The 19,558-nt window shown below is 34.9% G+C and overlaps 1 protein-coding gene across 49 annotated transcripts in view; it reads left to right on the top strand.

The window, feature by feature from the left end:
• RIMS2 (regulating synaptic membrane exocytosis 2) overlaps window positions 1-19,558 on the top strand; it is a 452,323-nt gene that overhangs the window by 320,239 nt on the left and 112,526 nt on the right. For 10 of the 49 annotated variants that reach the window (XM_042036188.1, XM_042036189.1, XM_042036192.1 and 7 more), the window contains one exon: window positions 15,382-15,471. The exons of 38 other annotated variants lie outside the window; for them this stretch is intronic. In XM_042036188.1, the coding sequence (XP_041892122.1) occupies window positions 15,382-15,471 (90 nt within the window). Of the gene's footprint in view, window positions 1-3,884; window positions 3,939-5,360; window positions 5,507-15,381; window positions 15,472-19,558 lie in introns of those variants that run through there. One more of the 49 variants, XM_042036210.1, reaches the window with a different exon arrangement.

The raw sequence follows: 19,558 nt of genomic DNA on the forward strand, positions 1-19,558 counted from the left end.
AGATATTTTTTTGTTATAGGGCAGCACTCATTAGAATATGGGATATGGTATGCTTATGGCTGTGTGACTAGAAATGGAAGGGAAGGAATCTACAGGGAAAAACCCAACCCTCTAGGTAATTGCTTTCCAAATTAGGATGAGAATTAAAATACATTGATTTGGGTTAGATTTATTTGAATGAACTGTTTTATGTGGTTGGGAGTTTTTGCTCCAGGACATGTAGGTACCTCTTGAATACTTTATTTCAAAATAGCCTAAGATGTTTGCTTTTAAGAAAGCTACCTGGGAGTAGCTATGAATTCGTGTCTGTGGTGTACTGACCCAAACATATTTTTATCAGTGTCCCACATGCTCAGTAGAACATACAATATCCTTAGTTATGTTGCATTTACAGCCTTTTATGGTCATCATATTTTTGCTAATTCCTTAGGTTGCCACTGGTGTGTTGCTTTCAGTATCAGATTTGCCTGTTCAGAAGAAAGACTGGGTATTTCTGAAATGCATGTCTTTAGCTTATCTACCCAGGCTATACCTTGGCATCTAGGCAGTTTGGGTTTTGCTGTAGACATAATTAGATTAGTATATTTTCATGTTATGTGGTTAGAAAATAGTTCTGAAAATATGTCTGGGACCACCTAACAAATTTTCACTACTGATGTGCCAGAAGACTTTTTTCAGCTGAAATTTTGTTTGTATATTTTTAAATTATGGTAGAGATAGAGATACCATGTTTAAATGAACATTTGTTAAATTGTTAAAGCATTGTTAATTGTTTAAGTGTCGTTAAATCAAACTTGGTTTTAGTGCTGAAATGCTAATGTACCCTTAAGTATTCTGTATTTTTCATGCTATTGCCAAGAAGTGAATACAGCAGTATTTATAGTTCTTAAGGGTTAACATGATTTTTTTTCATTTATATATGGCTATAATGTATTTCTTTGTTCTTACTCGCCTTGGCAGGAGGGTGAAATCACTGACTGCTTGCTGCTAATTAAAATGGAACACCATAAAGTGAAAGTGTTCAGTATGCACCCTTCCAGTTCATTGTTAATTACTAATCAGAGAGAAAATATTTTTTCCTAATATAGATTTTTGCTTTTCCTTTTAAAAATAAAACATAGCCCTTTCTTTCTTCTTTCCACAAAACCATCCCCCAACCATCCACCCAACCATAAAAACTAGAAAATCATGTTAACCCAAATAGATGCAACAAAACCTTAAAATTTGGAAATGAAGTGCTCAGATATTTAGCAAATAGTAGAGCTCAGTAAGGATTTGCCCTTCTATTTATGCTCTATGGTACAGACTTTAATTGTATGATCCCATAATAATCTTGTGTCTTGGGAAAGTTATTTCAGAACCTGTTAAGGGCTGATATTAGTGCTGATTAACTGTCCTCTCTTAACTTCAGGTGTGGGTAATCTTTTTCCAGAATGAAATTAGATATTAGTGGAATTAACAGGAATACTCAATTAGGTTTAATCAGGGATAGCTAGCAACCTTTAGTCAGTTTTTATATCTCTCAGATACATATTCAAATCTCTAAAAAGGACAGATGTCTAGTGACAATGTAGTGTTGCAACTCATACAGTCTGGAATGGAAGCCACAGAGACATTCTGATGGTTAGGAAAGCACAGATACTATTGAGAGAAGTACATGCTGTTTATTTTAAGGGGTTTTATCTCATTCAGAACATAATTTCTTTAAATGAGGTACAGTTTTGCAAAATTAAAAGGAATTTTACTGTGTGTTTTACATAACCCTACCCTAGTTTGATGGGAGATAGAGAAAGATGGTTATAATGCAATTGCAGAGGACCAGTATTAAGACTGGTCATGATTTTATCATACTCTATAAGCTATGATTTTGCAGGGTTTTTAAAATATATGGCATATGGGTATTTTGTTTTATAAAAATGATTGATCACATCTATAAAATATAGGATAGGACCTTACATTATCTTCAGCTTAGCTATGAACTTGATGACTTAGGCAAACACAGCAGTCCAAAAAATGGAAGTACGGAGCTTTGCACCCATCCCTTTTTTTTGTGTGGATACTTCTATGTGGGATGTTAGAAACCTTCATACTTGCACAGTGTAATTTGCATTTTGTGTGCTTGACAGCAAAGTAAACAGAATAGGTTAGTTAACATCAGTCACAAGGCTTCCTTAGGATACTTCCTGAATCTGCTTTGGGGTTTTGATTTCAACTACGAATTTGCAAAAATACACCTTGGGGTTTTAATTGTGGATGCTTAGTTCACTTTCCTGAAAGGCAGCAGAATCCTCAGCCCTTGAAGAATATTAAAATATTTTATTTACATTGGTGCAATTTCCATAGAAAAACTCGAACAAACTTTACCTATAACCCAGAGTTTAAAGTGCTTGCTTAAAATGTTCTGATCTTTCAAGGGAAGTCATAGTTTATAATTTTCTCTCATATTGGCAAAAGGAGAAATTAAACAGCTTTATGAAATTTGAAGATCTTTCTGTCTAGGTCTGAGACTACAAAGGGGATAAAGGAAAATCACTGAGAAGTCATACAGTTCTGCTCATGACAACCATTGTTAATTTACATTTCAGGGTACCAACATGCCAAAACCATTTAAATTCAATTCACTGAAAATGTTTTTTTAAAGTCTTAGGCACATCTTCTAGACATTTGTTTCTATGAGAGAAGGTTGACTGTACAGATGATAAATCTGCTGAATATTTTAATTGGAATTTTCAATGTCATGATTTCAACTGGAATTTAAATGTCATGATTTTATCACAGAATTGTAGAGCAGAAATCTAAGCACAGATTAGTTTCTATTGCACTGGTTTGATTATAGCCTGAATTTATCTATTAACAATAACTTCCTAGAACAAGTAGTTTTAAAATTAATTTTACATGCTAGCTAAATCTGAAGTCAAGTAATTCAATGAGCTATTTAATTGCACATAAACTTATACAAGTAATGAGAGAAGTGGAAAGAATTCCGGGAACAGAGAACATGAAAAATCAATAAACAATTTAAATCGGAACCTTGAAAAACTGCACTATATTGCATCACATCAAAGCTGTTTAATCAATAACTGGCATTTAAATTAAAGCAGGTGTATGGTAAATCAGTTATTCAGTTTGAGACTCTTCAGGATTATTACTGTTGTTACCCTCATGAGCTTTGTCACAAAAGAAAGTTGTGGTTCTTTATTAATGACTTTAAAAAAATCTTTGTTTCTTATTATCAATGGCACTTTCACTGTTGTTCTCAACTATTTAAGCATTCTCTAGTATTTAAATATGCTCTAGGCACCTGTAGATGCTAGTGGAAAATGTATTTCTTTTGGCATTCTAACTACTCTGAAATCCAGGTAAAAAAAGCCTATTATCTGCCAAATTGAGGATATTTTGCTTTGTTTCTTCTGCACTTTTTAAGGTACCAAGTATGTCCACTAGCTTATGATTTATATACAATTTTAAATATGCTGTTTGAGAATGGAGGCTTGGACTTTATTCCTAGAAAAACTAAAGCAAAGCCAAGCAGAAGATGTAAACTAATTATCTACCAATATGTCTGTTTTATCTTCTTTGGTTCTCATTGTCTGCTTTCCAGTGCTTAAAAATTTAGTAAGAGATTGGCAACAAAGAACATTAAGGGCTGCATGTGGGCATCATTACTTGCAGAAAGATCTCACTGGAGTAAGCTCTAGATATAAATGAAAAATAGCACTACAATTTATTTAATCTTTGATTCACCGCCACAGACTGAGGGTTTGTATGTTATTGTGGATGTCTTTTGTTTGATGTTCATCTTTTATTTGAACAGCTTGTAACAAAGCATGCATGTTTTTGTCTTGCTTTTTTCCCCCTCTCATCCCTTGCCTATACAAATGCAGCAGGAGATGAAGAAAACAAGCGTACTGGAGTTCAGGAGGCAGAGGTCGAGGCAGGTCTGTCTGACCGCAGTGCCCATCTCCTTTAGATATGTTCTCCCCTGAGTATATAGGGAAGCTTTACCAGCCAGCTTGTAAGCAGATTAAGCATAAAGAATCCAGAGAATATTTGTATCATTTTATGAAAAAACAACACAAACAAATTAATTGTAGCATAGTTTATTTGCCAGTTGTGAATGCTTAAAATATTTCAATGTGGAAAAAGTACCCAACTATTTTACTCTTTTTATTCTTTTTTATGAAAATACTCTGGCACTATGCTCAAGTTACAGACTTAGCAGATCTGGGTGGATGCTTCTTAGATGTGGTACAGTCTACTTTGCATTGATAATTTTTACAAGCAGGGAAGTAAATTTTTTTGTGTCATGTCACTTCTTTTTCCCCCTTAGTTTGTGTAAGCAGACTGATGCTGGACAAAAATAGTAGATAACTGCATTACATGGAAATACTTCGACCATTTTGTATAATGTCCTTCATCCTGCTTGGAAGACAGTTCAGTTGGTAGTGTGATGACAACTGATAGCTCATGATCAAATCAAACAGTTGAAAATACTTTTTTCAACTGGAACACCATGTGATTAAAACATAAAACTTTAACTTCTAATTTCAAAAAACGCCCAGTATGGGTTCAAAGATATGCAGAGATCTAAAGATTTTTTCAATCATTTTTTTGTTCTTCAGCTTCTTTTTCAAAGGAAGAATCAAAAATGCATAAATTTGCGTTTACATGCCTTGTTAATATGTTACATTCTGTCTTCCATAATTAGTTGTTAATAATTGCCACAAGTGGTGGAAGTGTGGTGCAAAAAAATATAAAAAAGATGAGCTAATCAAGAAACACATTTAGTACTAGCTGGTAGGGAAAATTACTAGCATACAAATGCATGCCTAAAATGCTAAATGCTGCTTAGAAGTGTAAGTGCCTGAATCCTGTGCCCTGAACTCTCTTCCCATTGTTATTTAAGAGAAGAAAATATGGATTACTATTTTCTTCTATGAAAAAAGGTCAGGAATAATGACTGTGATGGGACTCATTACTTGTTCAAAACACTGAAGTAGCTAGAGTAATTTCACGATTTCAGAGGTGGAAAGCAGGTTTACTTTTTTTTAATTTTAGTTCTCACTTAGGCATCCAAAGTGTCCTTTAAGATCTTTGCCTTCCCATTTTTTATTATAATACAGTTTACTTTTTTATTGCTTTTTTAATGGTTCTGTTGCTGTGGTGTTCAGTGGTGCATGTACTGTGTGCTCTTTGCTCTGTTTTGTGGTTTTTTTTTGTGTTTTGTGGTAACTCAAGCATAGTGCATGGAGTTTGGCTCACATAGCTGCAACACGTTTGTGTGTGCTTGTAGTTGCATTGTTCATCATAGCAGCTGTTCCAGTTGTTAATCATCATTGTCTGTTTTTAATGTTGTAAAGATTGTGAGGAAAAACATCAAACCCCACCTGTTAATGGGCGAAAAGGCAAGTTGATTATGATATTGCTTATGAATTGTGGGTGCTTGAAAAATTTCATTTATTTTTTTGCTGCGTGTGTGTGCGTTGCTTAGTTCACTAGCTCGAAACTAGTAAGTTCACATATATTCAGTTTCAGTGTGTTGTTTTACTTCTTGGATATAATTATTTCATCTTGGATATAATTATTTCAACTGTGATTTAAAAATATTTCTTGTAATCAAAAGCTCCACATTTTTATGTTTTTGCAGCTAACTGTATTACTGAGGATATAGTTTACACTAGGCAGATATTTCACCAGGTTGGCTATGGAGAGCTAAGGGGGTAGTTTCTGTATTTCTTCTCATTTTGGAAATCCCGGTCTGTCTTACCCTAAAAGGCCAAGTACAGTTTGCAGACACTTGCAAAATTGTCTACGTTGTCTTCCACTTTTTACCAGGTCTATATTCTTTCACATTGCTTGGATACATATTTTACAAGCTTGTCACATTTTAATGTGACTAGAAAAAATGGACCATTTTAATTATCATATACTTCTAGAGAAAGGCTTATGTTATTAGCCATCATTTCTGTTGTTTAGTGTGTATTATGTTTGATGTTCTCCTCTCTTTCAAATGCTGTAGAAATGAGCTTAATTCAAAGCACTGAAATGTTAACATGGAGATTTAGGTTTCTTATCTAAAAAATAGAACAAGAAAGTTGCAATGAACAACCACAGCTTACTTTGAAGTTTTATTCGAGTTCATGCTTCCAAATTGCTTTGATAATTTTGAAGAAATATATTACTACTTTTCCATATACTTCTAGGGCCATACTACATTTAGATTTTGTGTCATTGACGTCTTCTGCCAGTGAATGAAATATAAACTAGTAGTTTCTTGTATTTATTAAAATTTGGGTATTCACTCTTACAGTTCCATCTCTGCCTGGAACCTTCAAGGGGTATAGACCCAGTTGCACTGTTATGGGCCATTCCTAGCTGTCTATTCCCTACAGTAACTTAGAGGAGGGAACACAGATATCGGGAGAGCAGGGATTCTGTTTTGCCTGTGCTAGTTCATTGTCTGGGAAGGAAGACCACACCATTTTTAATGTCTCTTGTTGTCAAGCGTAGACAAGACTGAATGGTGTGCCTTTGCAGAGAAGGTGCCGTGTCACCAGACTGGCAGAGCAGTTCACGGGGTTACCTGGCTTGCTCTGGTGGCTGTGCCAGCATAGTCCTGAATGAATTCAAATACTGGGAGTCTGCTGCTGTAACTGTAATCCATGCTACTTACCAGATGCAGATGGTTCAGTGTCATGCTTTTAAGATTTAAATTCCAGTCGTAGCAAAATTAGAAGCTTTTGCCACTGATCTGACAAAGCTGACAAAACGATAAATAGTGATTTAGTCAGGCAAAAGTAGTTTTTGTTCTTGGTCTATCTTCCACTCCTTCAACAAAACCAATATTTTATACACTTATAGAGCCTGAAAGATGTACATTGCACAATCAACTAAATACTACTAACTTGCATTTAAGATAGTTTGTTTCATACTTTTATTTAGTTCTCTAAGGAGTCCATTTTATGTTTTAGAAGTTTCTTCTGCAGGGCTCTTACTCTCCAAAAGAATGATTGGTGCCAAATATTCAATTTCAAATATTTATTACCAAAACTGTTATCCCTTTCCAATCTTCCTCAGGTCTTTTGCATTTATCTTTCATGTATTTTGTATGACATCTTTTGATCATTTGAGTTTGTGAGAAAAGGATCCAGGTAAAATTCTGCCCTTTGCTGTCTTAATTTAGGGTGCATAGAAAACGATGTAGTTACCAAAGCAAAATTTTAAGTGTTTCATATTCCCTCACTCTTTGGAATATTTTATAGGATTACACCATATCTTTGTCTATATTAGGAATCAGGAATGCTTTCCAGTTCTCATCTCCCAGACTGAGAAGTGTCTGGAGCATATTGGTGTCTTGAGTTTACAGCAAGACAAGACCCAAGTCTCTGCCCTTTCTGTGCACTCTGATTTCCACATGCATGGGAGTCCCACCGCTCTGTGAGCAGTCTGGATGCCTGAAGGAATAGAACTGAAACTACGCTGTATTCCAGATTATTCTAAACTGTTGCACAGTTTAGACACAGTCTAGAGTTTAGGTGACTGAAGGGCAAACTAGGCAGAATAAAGGGATGCCAGTCAAAGTGTTGACAGATGGACCTGCTTAACTGACTTGCAGAAGTAGTGTTCAAATACACTTTTTTGAAAAACAAGCATGTTCCTGTCAGGCCAGAGGGCACTCTCATCCTGATAGCTGACCCAAGCAGTTTTTCCATCTAAGACCACTTGGATGGGGCCTACACTTTCCCTGAACTACTGAATATGACTGCTGTGAGTCTCCTAAGTGCTTTCTCTTCCTCTGGCTTACTGACTCTAGACCACTAAGAGACCACAACAGCTTCTGAATTTTGCATGAGAAATGATACTGGATGTGTTTTATGTGTGCTGTGAAAATACTTAACATATTTGTATGTGTTAGGAGTACCTAGAGAAATACTGCATTTTAATTAAATTCTAGTTCAAGCAAAGTAAGGTTTAAATAAAGTGTAGACCTGGTTAGATTGTGCTAGTTGTAGGCAGTCACATAAGTGCAACTTTCATGCTGGGAAAAGAGTGAAATTAAAAAAACCCCACAACACAACAACATAAACCAGGAAAAGTAAAGTACCAATAAAATGCTCCAGACTGAAGAACCTACATTCTGTTAAAATTCCTTGTGATATCCTTATGATTTTACAAATTTAGCTCTAAAACTACCAGGGAGGTATTACAGGTGAGAAAGACTCTAGCTACTAACTTGTCCATAAAAACCTTCAAATTTTACTCATGAAAATTTTGAGTTTGCATCTTTCGAAACAACATCACAGCACTGCATAGCATTTCTAAGACTGGTATGTGACAATGGGATGTCATTTTGTCTCCTAGTCAAACACAGTTTGTCTGGTTACTAATCTAACCTTTCAGAGATAAGGCAGAAGAATAAAATGGGCCTTTTGGTGCGGACAGTATTTGCATGTAAAGATGAATGTAAAATTTGTGTGTAAATTTGTGTGTAAATTTGTGTGTAAATTTGAGCAATAAGAAAACTTTTATATGATGAAGTAGCAGTACTTGACATTCAGAAAAACCTAGAGCTTTCTGAAGAAACAAATCTATATTTTTCATCTTTGTGTAAGCTGTTTATTTTATTTTCTTCATTGGTCGGTATTAGTGCTTAAAACTACTGACTTAGTTTCAGACCCCTTTTATGATTAGAATGATTTTTTTAACATTTTAGAATTGTACCATAAGCTTCAATCTTAGCTGCATTTAAAAAGGGTAGAGTACCTGTGATTTTCTGCAGAGCTTTTTTGTGTGTTTGTGTTTGTGAGAGAATGTATAATCATATAGTAAAAAATTATCTTTCTGCTTAGAAAATATTTGAAGACTTGCTATAAGATTGCACCTTTTTCAATAAATATAAAAATAACATGGAAAAAATATCCCAAACCCTATATCAAGCTAAACCTTACCTTCTGCATTCTGCAGAGTGAATTTGTAGGCTGTTCACATTTCCTTGCATGCACAGAGTATTCCCTGACACCCAGGGAATGGAAATGCAAACTGAGGAGACACTGTGGCAGAGAGGTGTAGAGCAGAAGCTCGTACTTTGCTCCACATTTATTTTGGACATTACTTGTAATTTTCCTTTTTTAAATTCACTGTTCATTAAATTCTGGAGATATTTTGATTTTTCTTGTGTTTACCTATTGGAGCAGTATGAGGATAGCCTACCAGCTCAGACTGAAAATCCATCCAATCTAGTGTCTGGTCTTCAGTAGACCAGGCATGGATGCTGGGAGAAAGGGATATAAGCAGGACAAGTGTGTAGTAAAGCTTATCCAGGATACTGGCTGCCCAGTCTCCTATGACTTGTACCTCAGAAATCTACATAAACAGCAATGGTGTCTTTGCATGGTGTCTTCGTCTCCCTCATAGGTTCTCTGCACTGTTTCTTCCCCCTTATATCAGTCCTTCCAAAATCGCCCCGAAGTGCTTGTCCAAACAAGTGACTTGGGGGAGCATTTCTTCCCAGATGTTCAAAGAAACCGACTGAGAGCGGGCCTGCCCTAACCAGTCTGGCGTGGTGCAGGTGTATAACCAGAAGAGGGAGCAAAGCTGCCATATTTTAAAAACATGAACAAAGATGTGAAACAAACAAACAAATCCTCCCATGCCCCAAATGGTACAGGAAAAAAAAGCCTTGATAGTGGCTTACAAATAATATCTTTACTTTGTGTTCTTTGAGTATACTTTACTAAATATTAATGTACATATGTTTAATGTAACATTAACTGTCTTTTCTCAGCTATTTGGAGTATTACATTTTTTTCTGGTGTTCCTTCATGTTTTACAACTCTATTATATTTATAAAAGTAGCAACATGGTACTCTGATTTTTAGCTGACTTTTAGCTAAAGGTAGGGTATGACTTTAGTGATTGTTATTTCAACAAGTGCTCTCTGGGACCTTGCTGGAGTATATCTACAATTTTTCATAAAAATAAGCAATAGAAAATTACAATAAGTTTATTCTCCATATAGAAGAATCCACTAGTAAGAAATTTTAAATATAAATTATAATTAAATATAAAACATGAATTTGTAGGTAGAGGGTATGATGGGAAGAAACTGCTACTGGTCTAAACTTAAGTGATTTACAGCTACAGATAATTAATGTAGCCTTGGAGTCAACTTGAAGAAAACACTCTTGGAGTAAGGAATAACCTGCAGTGCACTACCAAATTTTTAATACTAATAACAATAATATGAAATGTAGATACATTGCAATACTTTTTATTGCTTACCTGATGACTTATATTGAAGTTCTTTTAATGTATTCCAACTGCAGCCCCAGATAATGAAGCTTAGGGTTTGGGGTTTGGGGTTTTTTTCTTGTTGTTTCTTTTTTTTTTTTTGCAGAATGTGTATGTAGATCAGTAAGAAAGATGAAATCAAAACAATAAATAATTAAGATATGTCAGAAATTTTATTGGAACACTGTATTCATTAAAAACCATCATATAAGCCACTTATGAACAATTTATTTTTAAATTTTATAACATTTCTTAGCATTCATTTGTTGATTTGGAACTAATTTGCAAACTATTTTAATGTGAAGGGTGTGTGTACATACGTGTGTGTGTCCCTGCCTTTATATTGTCCACACTTTGTCAGTACTCAGGGCAAAGTTCTAAGAAGCATTTAAGATTTTGAAGGAAAGACAGATCATCAGGTCTCAGGTAAATGCCTTGATCTCTAAGATACATTAGAGATATTCTGTAAAATATTCATTCAGTATATGGAGAAAAAAAATGTAGATCAACTCTTATGTTGACAAAAGAGGAAGCTAAAAGATTATGTCCTCAGGTTGGCTGTGGAATGCTACCTGGGGAGGCAGGAGGTCTTGCTCTGTACTTGTCAGAAAAAGACTATGTGTGTTCCTACTTGTTTTTGTTCCTGTTACATCACGGTAGGGAAGCATCAACACTCTTTTAATGAGGCACCTGAAGGTTTCTCTGGTGTAGGAACATCAGCACTCTGGCATAAAATCTTGATTGCTGACTTTGTGTCACTTTGAGTTGGCCTTGATGCCATTAGCAGCCTGCTGATGATGCAACGTGGGACTGGATTCATTCCAGGTACAATTTAGTACATCTGGGGTGATTCATACATCATGGTTTGAAGCCATTTGCTTTCCCTTAGTGGAGGTTTGACATGCTGAGAATACTTCTCTCTGTGTGAGCTCTGGAGGCTGATGTCTCTTTAATTTTCTTAGGGACTTTGTTTTGTAAAAAGTAAAACTTGTATGCCGTGAATTTAGTCTTAATTAATTCTTTTTCTTGTATTCTTAATGCATGAGTTGAGACCTTGAGTATCTGATTCAAAACAGTTTCTCAGTTTTTGACAGTTTATCCCACAGTTTTAATGACTTCTTTTTGTGATGCATTGGTTTAAGAAGCACTAGCCAAATCCATTTTTGACTTATTTTTACAGTAGTTGTCACTATATAATATTAATAACATAGTTTCTTTCTGAGCATTCATCATCTAAAACTAAAAATAGAAAGAAGTTCTGAGTACTTTTCATTTGCAGAAAAAAGATGACTAAATTAAGTATGTCCTAATGGAAAAGTGAAGACTTTATGATAACCTAATCAAAAGTCTAAAACTAGAAATGCACTGATAAAAATTGGTTCCCAGAAATTTTAGGTGCTGAAAAGAAGATAAAAGCTGAAGTGGATTAAAAAAAAAAAAAAAAAAAAGACAAATTCCAGTAAAAGAGAAAAAATATAAAAGTGTTTCAAGTAAAGGGTAGTTGTGAGAAGGACTATTACTGGTTATCGTATTGAGAAAAGAAGGGAGGAGGGAAGTATTTGCATACAAAAATTCCTCATCATTAGTATCTGGTATTTTGCTGCATCATCTCATACTTCTGCAGTTTGCTGCATCATTTCCAATTCTCGTACTTCTGCAGTTTGCTGCAACGTTCCTGGTGCTAAGTTGGCATGGTTAGAAATTCAGAAAAGCTATATATGTGCAACTATTCTTCTCATATATTATTTCCACACTTTTAATATTTTTCATATTAAATACTCTAAACAAAAGTGTAAGAAATGCTGAGGTTGTACTTGACATAGGGTGGATTGGAGCACCGCCCCCCCCCCCCCCCAGGCAGCACAGGTGAGTATCATTCTCATGAGGGAAGGGCACAACACCAAGTGCCACCACAGCTTCATTATTCACTGTGGTGTGCAGTGCCCAGGGGTAGGTGCAACAACTCAATCTAAAGAAACAACTGCATCTAAAGATTGTACATTTCATACTAATGGGAAAAATCTGCACTGGGGCACCTGGCAAATCCTTCTAGCCCTTAAGGTACATCAGCTGCTTAAAATGTTCTCACTCAAGAATCCCAGATTTTATGTAATCTATATAAGGTCTTTTTGTATAAATATTTAATAATTTTATATATTTCATAAGTCAAAGCTAATTATCACAACAGAAGACAGGATGAAGTTCATGTTATGGGAAGTGAGAGTGATAATAGGAGAATGATGAATTAGAAAACTATATGGTTTCTTTCCAAATGTTTTTGACCAATGTTGGCTTTGGTTAAAACAATGAGGGAATAGATGGTGGCCCTTTGCCTTGGGGAAAAGAAAAGATTTTAGAGATTACATTGTGTAAAGTATATTATAGTAACTTATTTGTCTAACCAGAGAGTGTAAGGGCAATACTGACATTTTGGCACTTTGACTAATCATCAGCATCTCATGCTAGCTCCCAAACAGAAAGCTCTCCTTTAAGCTCTCCTTAAAACATATTTTCTTATCTTTGTAAAACACAGAGATGGAAATAAAATTAGAAAATGGTGAAGAAAAGGTCAAATGTTTGGTTAAATCCAGTGGATACATCTATTTTTCTTTCTCAGTTGGAACAATAACCATTACTAGTAAAACTCTTGCAATGTTCTAGAAGTCAAGAAAGCTGTTCACTTGATCTGGAGTACTGCCAAACCCCATATACTCAGTCTAAACGTTGTACTTAACTGCTGATAAAATTATATAGCCATTTGAATTTAATGCTGATATGCCATAAATATAACTGAAGCTATAGAAAAGAGGTCATTAGAACCTTTTCTGAAAGTGTTTGCATGCTCATGCTATCACTTTCCTCAAAAACACTGAGTAGCCTGTCTTGCTTTTTGTAATGTTTGTTTTTCTTTTTAAGGTTAACATGCAGCAAAACTATTTATTCAAAGAATTATATTTTTACTTGATTTTTATTTCCTCACTCTTGTCAATTCAAGTGTTATTACAGAGTGTTACGGAGAGGGTTAGCTGTTTTCTAGATACTGAGCTCTCAAAGAATTATCAAGGCTTAGTAAAGCTTTTCCTCTGATAGGGAACTTTGTTATAATAAATGTTTTTGGTCACTGAGCCAACTACAGTTTTTAGGTTCAGAACTGAATCAGGAGTTCTGAAAAGGATTCTGACCTAGAGTCAGAAAGAGAGTCTTCTAAAATTTACATAAAACTGGCATGGAAATCACTGGGCTTTCTGATATTCCTCAATATTTAGATTATTTGTTCTATATAATGAAAAATTCCTGTGTTTTAGCTTACTGTACGCCTACTTTTTATCTTATTCTAAGTATAATCTCCACTGTATGGCCTAAATTACTGTTAATGATATTTTTTTCATAGCAGTGACTACTCCTTAAATTCAAAAGTAGTTTTCTAAGGCCATTGAATTTCTTTACTTGCTAGTTAAGAAGACACTTCTGGGCTTACTTGAGAAAAAGAAAGGATAAATGACATCAGTAGATATTTTATTGAAGACTGTGTATATTCATATGGAAAAAGAAAGAATCACTTTTTTGCTGGGAAGAATCATAATAGGATTTTATTTCCACGTTTTGGTAACAGAGTGTTCGGTTTGAAATTTCTCATTTAGTAGTTACTACACATGGTACTTCAAAGACAAGAGAGTCTGTTTCAGCATGCATATCTGTGGTGTCATGAAATCATTATGGTGACAATTTTACTTCAAACCTACATTTCCATCAGTTTCAAAAATCAAAGCAGACATTTATAGGACAGCAGCCTGTCATGGACCAACAACAGCCACAGAGAAGAAGGCTGCAGGTAGATAACACTTTCACATGTTTACATTTTGAATGTTAGATATCCATTAGTCTTCTTTAACAAGGATAATAATAAATAGTAATAAAAATAATAAATAAGTATTAAAAATAAATATTAAAAATAAATATTAAAAATAAAAATTAAATAGTAATAAATAATAATAAAAACTAATAGGATAAAATCATTTTATATCAATTTATTTTGAATTGGTAAGATTAAAAATGTTTTCCATATCTTTCATACTATTCTCCGTCACCGGTTATTTGTGTGACCATAAAAGTGATAACATCTGTGGGCAATGGTTTGAGGAACTTCTCACTTCATGGGATCACCAAAATAAGCAGATTCTTAACAGCCCAAAGCAAAAACGGAGTTTAGAGTATTGAATCTGTCCTGTTAATTGGTGTAGATTTGGTTTTGGCATGAGATTCCAAAGGGTTTAAAGCTGATAATATTTATGCTAACTACCTAGTTTGTCAGAAGAGAGATAATTAAAGTGTAAAAAAAAAAAAAAAATTTACAGTCTCAGAACCACTAGCATCTTGCAAGTCTAGAGAATGTAGTTCTGTGGAGCAGTGTACATGCTTCTATCTATAGCTCTTTTCCTGAGCAGTTAAATCAGAAATGCCAATTTCAGATACAGGAATAACTGGCACAAGAGTTCTTATTGAGTAGTTTAATCTGCCCAAATTAAAAGCTGAATTTAAATCACGTTTCAGATTTAGAAAGCGAATCTGACTTAGTTTTGGCTTAAGAATTAATTGTTAAAAACACTTTTTCATTAAACATGCGTGGTTGCTTGTTCAGGTTTTGTTTTGTTTGTTCATTTGTTTGGTTTGGTTATTTTTATTAATTATATCTTTGCAAAGACTTTTTAACCAAAATATTTCTAACTTCATTTATAATTTACAGAAACACAAAGATAATGTAAGAAGCTATAGAATGTAGAGCACTAACTTTTTAAAAGCAGACCAAATTATTGTGTCAACAAGCCCCTGTTTTTTATACCAATTGTTCAATATAAAACACTGCAGAATATTTGATGAGTAACATAGCTACTAACTTTCAGATAAGATGTTCTGTTCCAGAATGTTTAAGATGTGTATTAATTCTCTTCACCACAGGCCTCTAAGAACTGATTTAAATTTTAATGATAATGATCACACGTTTGTTTAGATCAAGTTGTCCCAAATTATATTAGATGTCTTATAATGTAAGTTACATAATATCTCTGATTTTTTTTTTTTGGTTTATGCTAGAAGTTACATGGGAGGACCAGCAGAAAAAGGTGAATGGTACAATAACTGATGAAAAACCATTGCTGAAAAAGAAACACCATTCTGAGACAGGTTTGTCAGGGTTTGGAAAACCACATGAAAGCATGAGACTATAAAACCACATTTCATGCTTTTGTAATGCGTGTGTGCTTTATGTACCTTATTTTTTCACTTTGGTGTGGAATTTTTAGCATGTAGAGACCATTTAGATTACATAGTTCTGTTTTAGAATAGCCAAAATAGATCTGCTTTTGTAAACAATTGTGTTAGAATGCACATGCATTAGAAAAGAAGTATTCTGGCACAATATTAGACATAGTTTGCTTTTTGGTTTTGAATTTTGTTATGACAATATATTTGTGCAAGCCTCAGGAATCCAAGTACAAGCTATGCTGATTCCTGTTTAGTTGACCAAACCAAGGTATCTACTGCATGCATGGTGGGAAAATAATCTTCTACAGACTTGAATCTGAAACCATCTTTCACCATCACACATGGCAGAAATAATGTTACAGTGCAATTTTTTGTACAAGCTGCAGTTTATATCTTCAAACGTCTGGAGTTCTCAAATCTAAAAAAACCTCTTCTTTCCTCCATTCTGTACATGAATGGATTTCTTCTGAAACTAAGAACTATCATAAGCTTTCTTTCACCTCAAATGTCAAGTTCAGTTATTCAGCTATCTTCGTTCCTACAAATGAATGTCAATAAAAAGTAAACCTAGTAATAATGATGATGATAATAATAGTATTGTTCTGTCTTCAGAATCAGAGAATAAAGGTCCTAATCACATTAATTTATACACTTGCAAAGGGCAAGCACACTTTGAGGAATAGAGAAGGTAGGGAGGGGAGGAAAGAAAAGGGAAGGGAAAGGAAGGGGAACAGGGAAAGGAATCTTTTTTTTGCAGGTTTCATCCTATATTTAAAGGTTGATCCGCATCTACTCAAGTGAATGGGGATTTTTAGTTGCAAGTATACCTAGGTTCAGTTTTGTGTTGCAAATAACTCTCTATTGGGCATATTAGTTGTCTCACTCTAGTAACAACACTTCTCCCAATCACACAAATTAAAGTTTACAAGATTGACCAGCTGTGTCACCTCCTAAATTAACACTGTAATCTCACCTACATAATAGTATAATACTGATAATACCCAAGTTTTTTTCTGAAGCTCAATTACTGTACAGCTGGAAGTGCAAGACTCAGAACTGAAGAAAACCAGCAAAATCTGGCTTGGCTCTAACTTAGGAATTAGGCAACCAAGCTGTAAAAGGCCAGATCTGCACTTGCATTGCCTGTTTTCTGACTTTTTGATGCATCAGAAGTTGTTACAGGAGAAAACAAATACTGCTGAATGTGATATGTCCTCTTTTCCAGCTGTTTTAACTATGCCTGACAGATTCAAAATATGTCTACACATCTGCACTATTGTATTTCCACAGAAAGTTCAGCAGAATGGTGCCTCTGCCCAGACTTTTCTCTTACATAATAGCTAGATAGGAACATTAACTCCATCTCCCAGCTGAGGTGGGCTTAGGACTGTGTTCTAGGCAGATGATTTATTTATACTTATTAGCAGTACTTGTTTAGGACCACCTTCTCCAATTTTTAGAAAGAGGAGACATTTTTTAGATGGCTGCTGTTCGGGCATTCTACATTTTGGAACAGGAGTGAAATCTTGTAATCGAAAGACAAAAACAGGCAGAAGAACAGAAATCAAAATCAAATATGAACAACACAAAGTTCTCACTTTAGAAGTGTTCTGTATATTAAAATGGTATTTATCTGATTTTTATCTATTTTTCTGTCTGGAACAGAACCACTCATTTCCAGTGCTTGCAGGGAGTACACAGAATTGGTTTGGAAAGTTGCAATCTCAATTGTCAAAGTGTAGAATAGATACAAAGTTGAGTAAAAGTTGTGTTCCTCACTGCACAGTCCTAGGTCTTTCTATGAGGGCTGATGCCTGATAAGATGCCTGATACTGATTTACGTTATCAGTCTTCTGTATGGGATGATGATACATGAGGTAAAAAACATCTGAGGTGGTTCTGAGCACTCTGCAGTGGGCATCAAATGGCACATCCCTGTTTTCTTCAGATGCTTTTCCAAACTGACTCTGTCAAAAGACCTATGTACTTCAGTGTTAGGAGTGGAGGAGTAATCAGAGCAACTTCCAGGACTGGCACAATCTGCTATGTGTGGCACACTGCTGTTCCCTATAGACATCCCTATATCATTTCAAACAGGTTCTTTTAAAGGCATAGTAGTCAGGACATCTAGAAGAGGGCACCATAACACCGTACTCCCATCGGGATGTTGAGCTATATTGTATCTATGACTGTGATGTAACCGTGATGCAGCCTGACAGAATATACCTAAGGAAGCTTCAAATTCCTTGAACCTTTACAATATGGGATTTACCCTCTGCACAGGACTGCACTGTCTTTTGTCTGAGAATGCTTTAAATGTTCTGTCTGCACAGAAAACAGTGAAGTGATACTAACAGTCCCTGGATGCAGGTGGTGCAATGGAGGCAAGGACACCTCATATTGTTGTTCCCCTGTTTTCATTGCTTTTTCGTCTGTTGATGTGTTTTCTGATATGACCTGCTATGAAAGCTTATACTGTCTTTAAGTACAGTTTGTCTGTTAAGAATTTAACCTAACCCATGGAAATAGTCACGGCAGTATTATAGCTAAGAAAACTTGTGAGAACAAGCAGACATTGATTACGTAAGTACCATGAGTGAAGAACTTAGATCTGTGAGCGAAGTGTAGAGAAAAACATAAATAGATAATAAAAATATTTTCAAACCCCAGAAAAATAACAGTAATACTGTATCCTGTAAAGCATGAATAGTCAAAAAATATGCATGACTAGAATTGAGATTAAAAAATTTGTTGGAAGACAATTTAAGGTCATTAAATAAAGTAGCAAAATGGTTCTTGTATTACAGACTTTTCAATAGAAGGTGCTGATAAAATTTCTCTTCCTGAATAACAGAAATCAATACTTTTTTTTTTAAACAGCGTCTTTAATCTCTTAAATTCTGATGTAATTTGCAGAATTAGTGTTATGTTTATTTCAAATATTCAGTTGAATTTATGCAAAGATTTTGAAGGATTGGAAGAGTAAAACTGCAGAATCATAGGTAAGCATAGCATAAAACTTCAAGCCATGTTTTGAATCTGTGCCCTTCCTTTAGCTGCTGTCAGCACTCTGTCAGAAAATACTGCATTCTCGGACACCACTAAATCAAAGAGCATGAGAAACAGTTATTTTTTCATACCTGAGATCATTACCATCAGCACTCACCCCTGTACCTGAGGTGTAATAGATGGTATTTGAAGAAAAGTGAATAAAGTTCTAGTCCTGTAATTAGATTTCATTTCTCGGTGAAAAGAAAAAAAGAAGTACGGTATGTAAACATTTTCACATGGTTATGCACTTTTATATGTGACGCCTTAGGAGAAGAAATTGGAAAAGAAGGTTATGCATGGGGAATGTGTCCTGTACTGATTCAGATAAAGTTAGGCAGGATACTGTTTTTCTTGAAAAACAATTATTTTCATCCTTATCATTGCTAGTGTCTTTTGAACCCATCAAGGTAATTAAAATGGAAAAAGCACAGAGTTTAGGGTACCATGGCAGAGATACTAATTTCTGTTCCCTGTCAATTGTTTTTGAAGTGTTCAATCAGTCTCACTATCCAAAATATTGGATGCTGAATACAGTCTAGCAACCTGTGTCTCCATCTAGAGATGACAATGCAGAAACTGCCTTTATAAGATAGCAAAGAAAACACTATTGGCTTTCCCATGTTTTTCCTACAGAGAGGCAGTAGATTTGATGGCTATTACCTGGAAACCATCCTGTAATGGTTTCATTATCACTGGCTGTTGAGAACATTACAGTGTCATCAAATATCCAGCCTTTGCCACAGAAATGTTTGATTTCCAAGGAGCAGTTGAAGAACAGAACTGTGGGAAAGTGCTGACATATATTAATATGTTTGAACAAAAGGACAAAGGATAGTTATAATGGATTTATACATCTCGGAATGGAATCAAGTAAAAATTGAGTATCCTTGTAATTATTTTGGGGAAAGCCATATTTCTGTAATACGGAAGTAAAAGAAAGTTTTAGAGAAATCAT

Source organism: Corvus kubaryi, unplaced genomic scaffold (assembly GCF_017639235.1).
Source record: "Corvus kubaryi isolate FWS band 111438036 unplaced genomic scaffold, C.kubaryi_AGA036_p1.0 37385, whole genome shotgun sequence".
Classification (NCBI taxonomy): domain Eukaryota; kingdom Metazoa; phylum Chordata; class Aves; order Passeriformes; family Corvidae; genus Corvus; species Corvus kubaryi.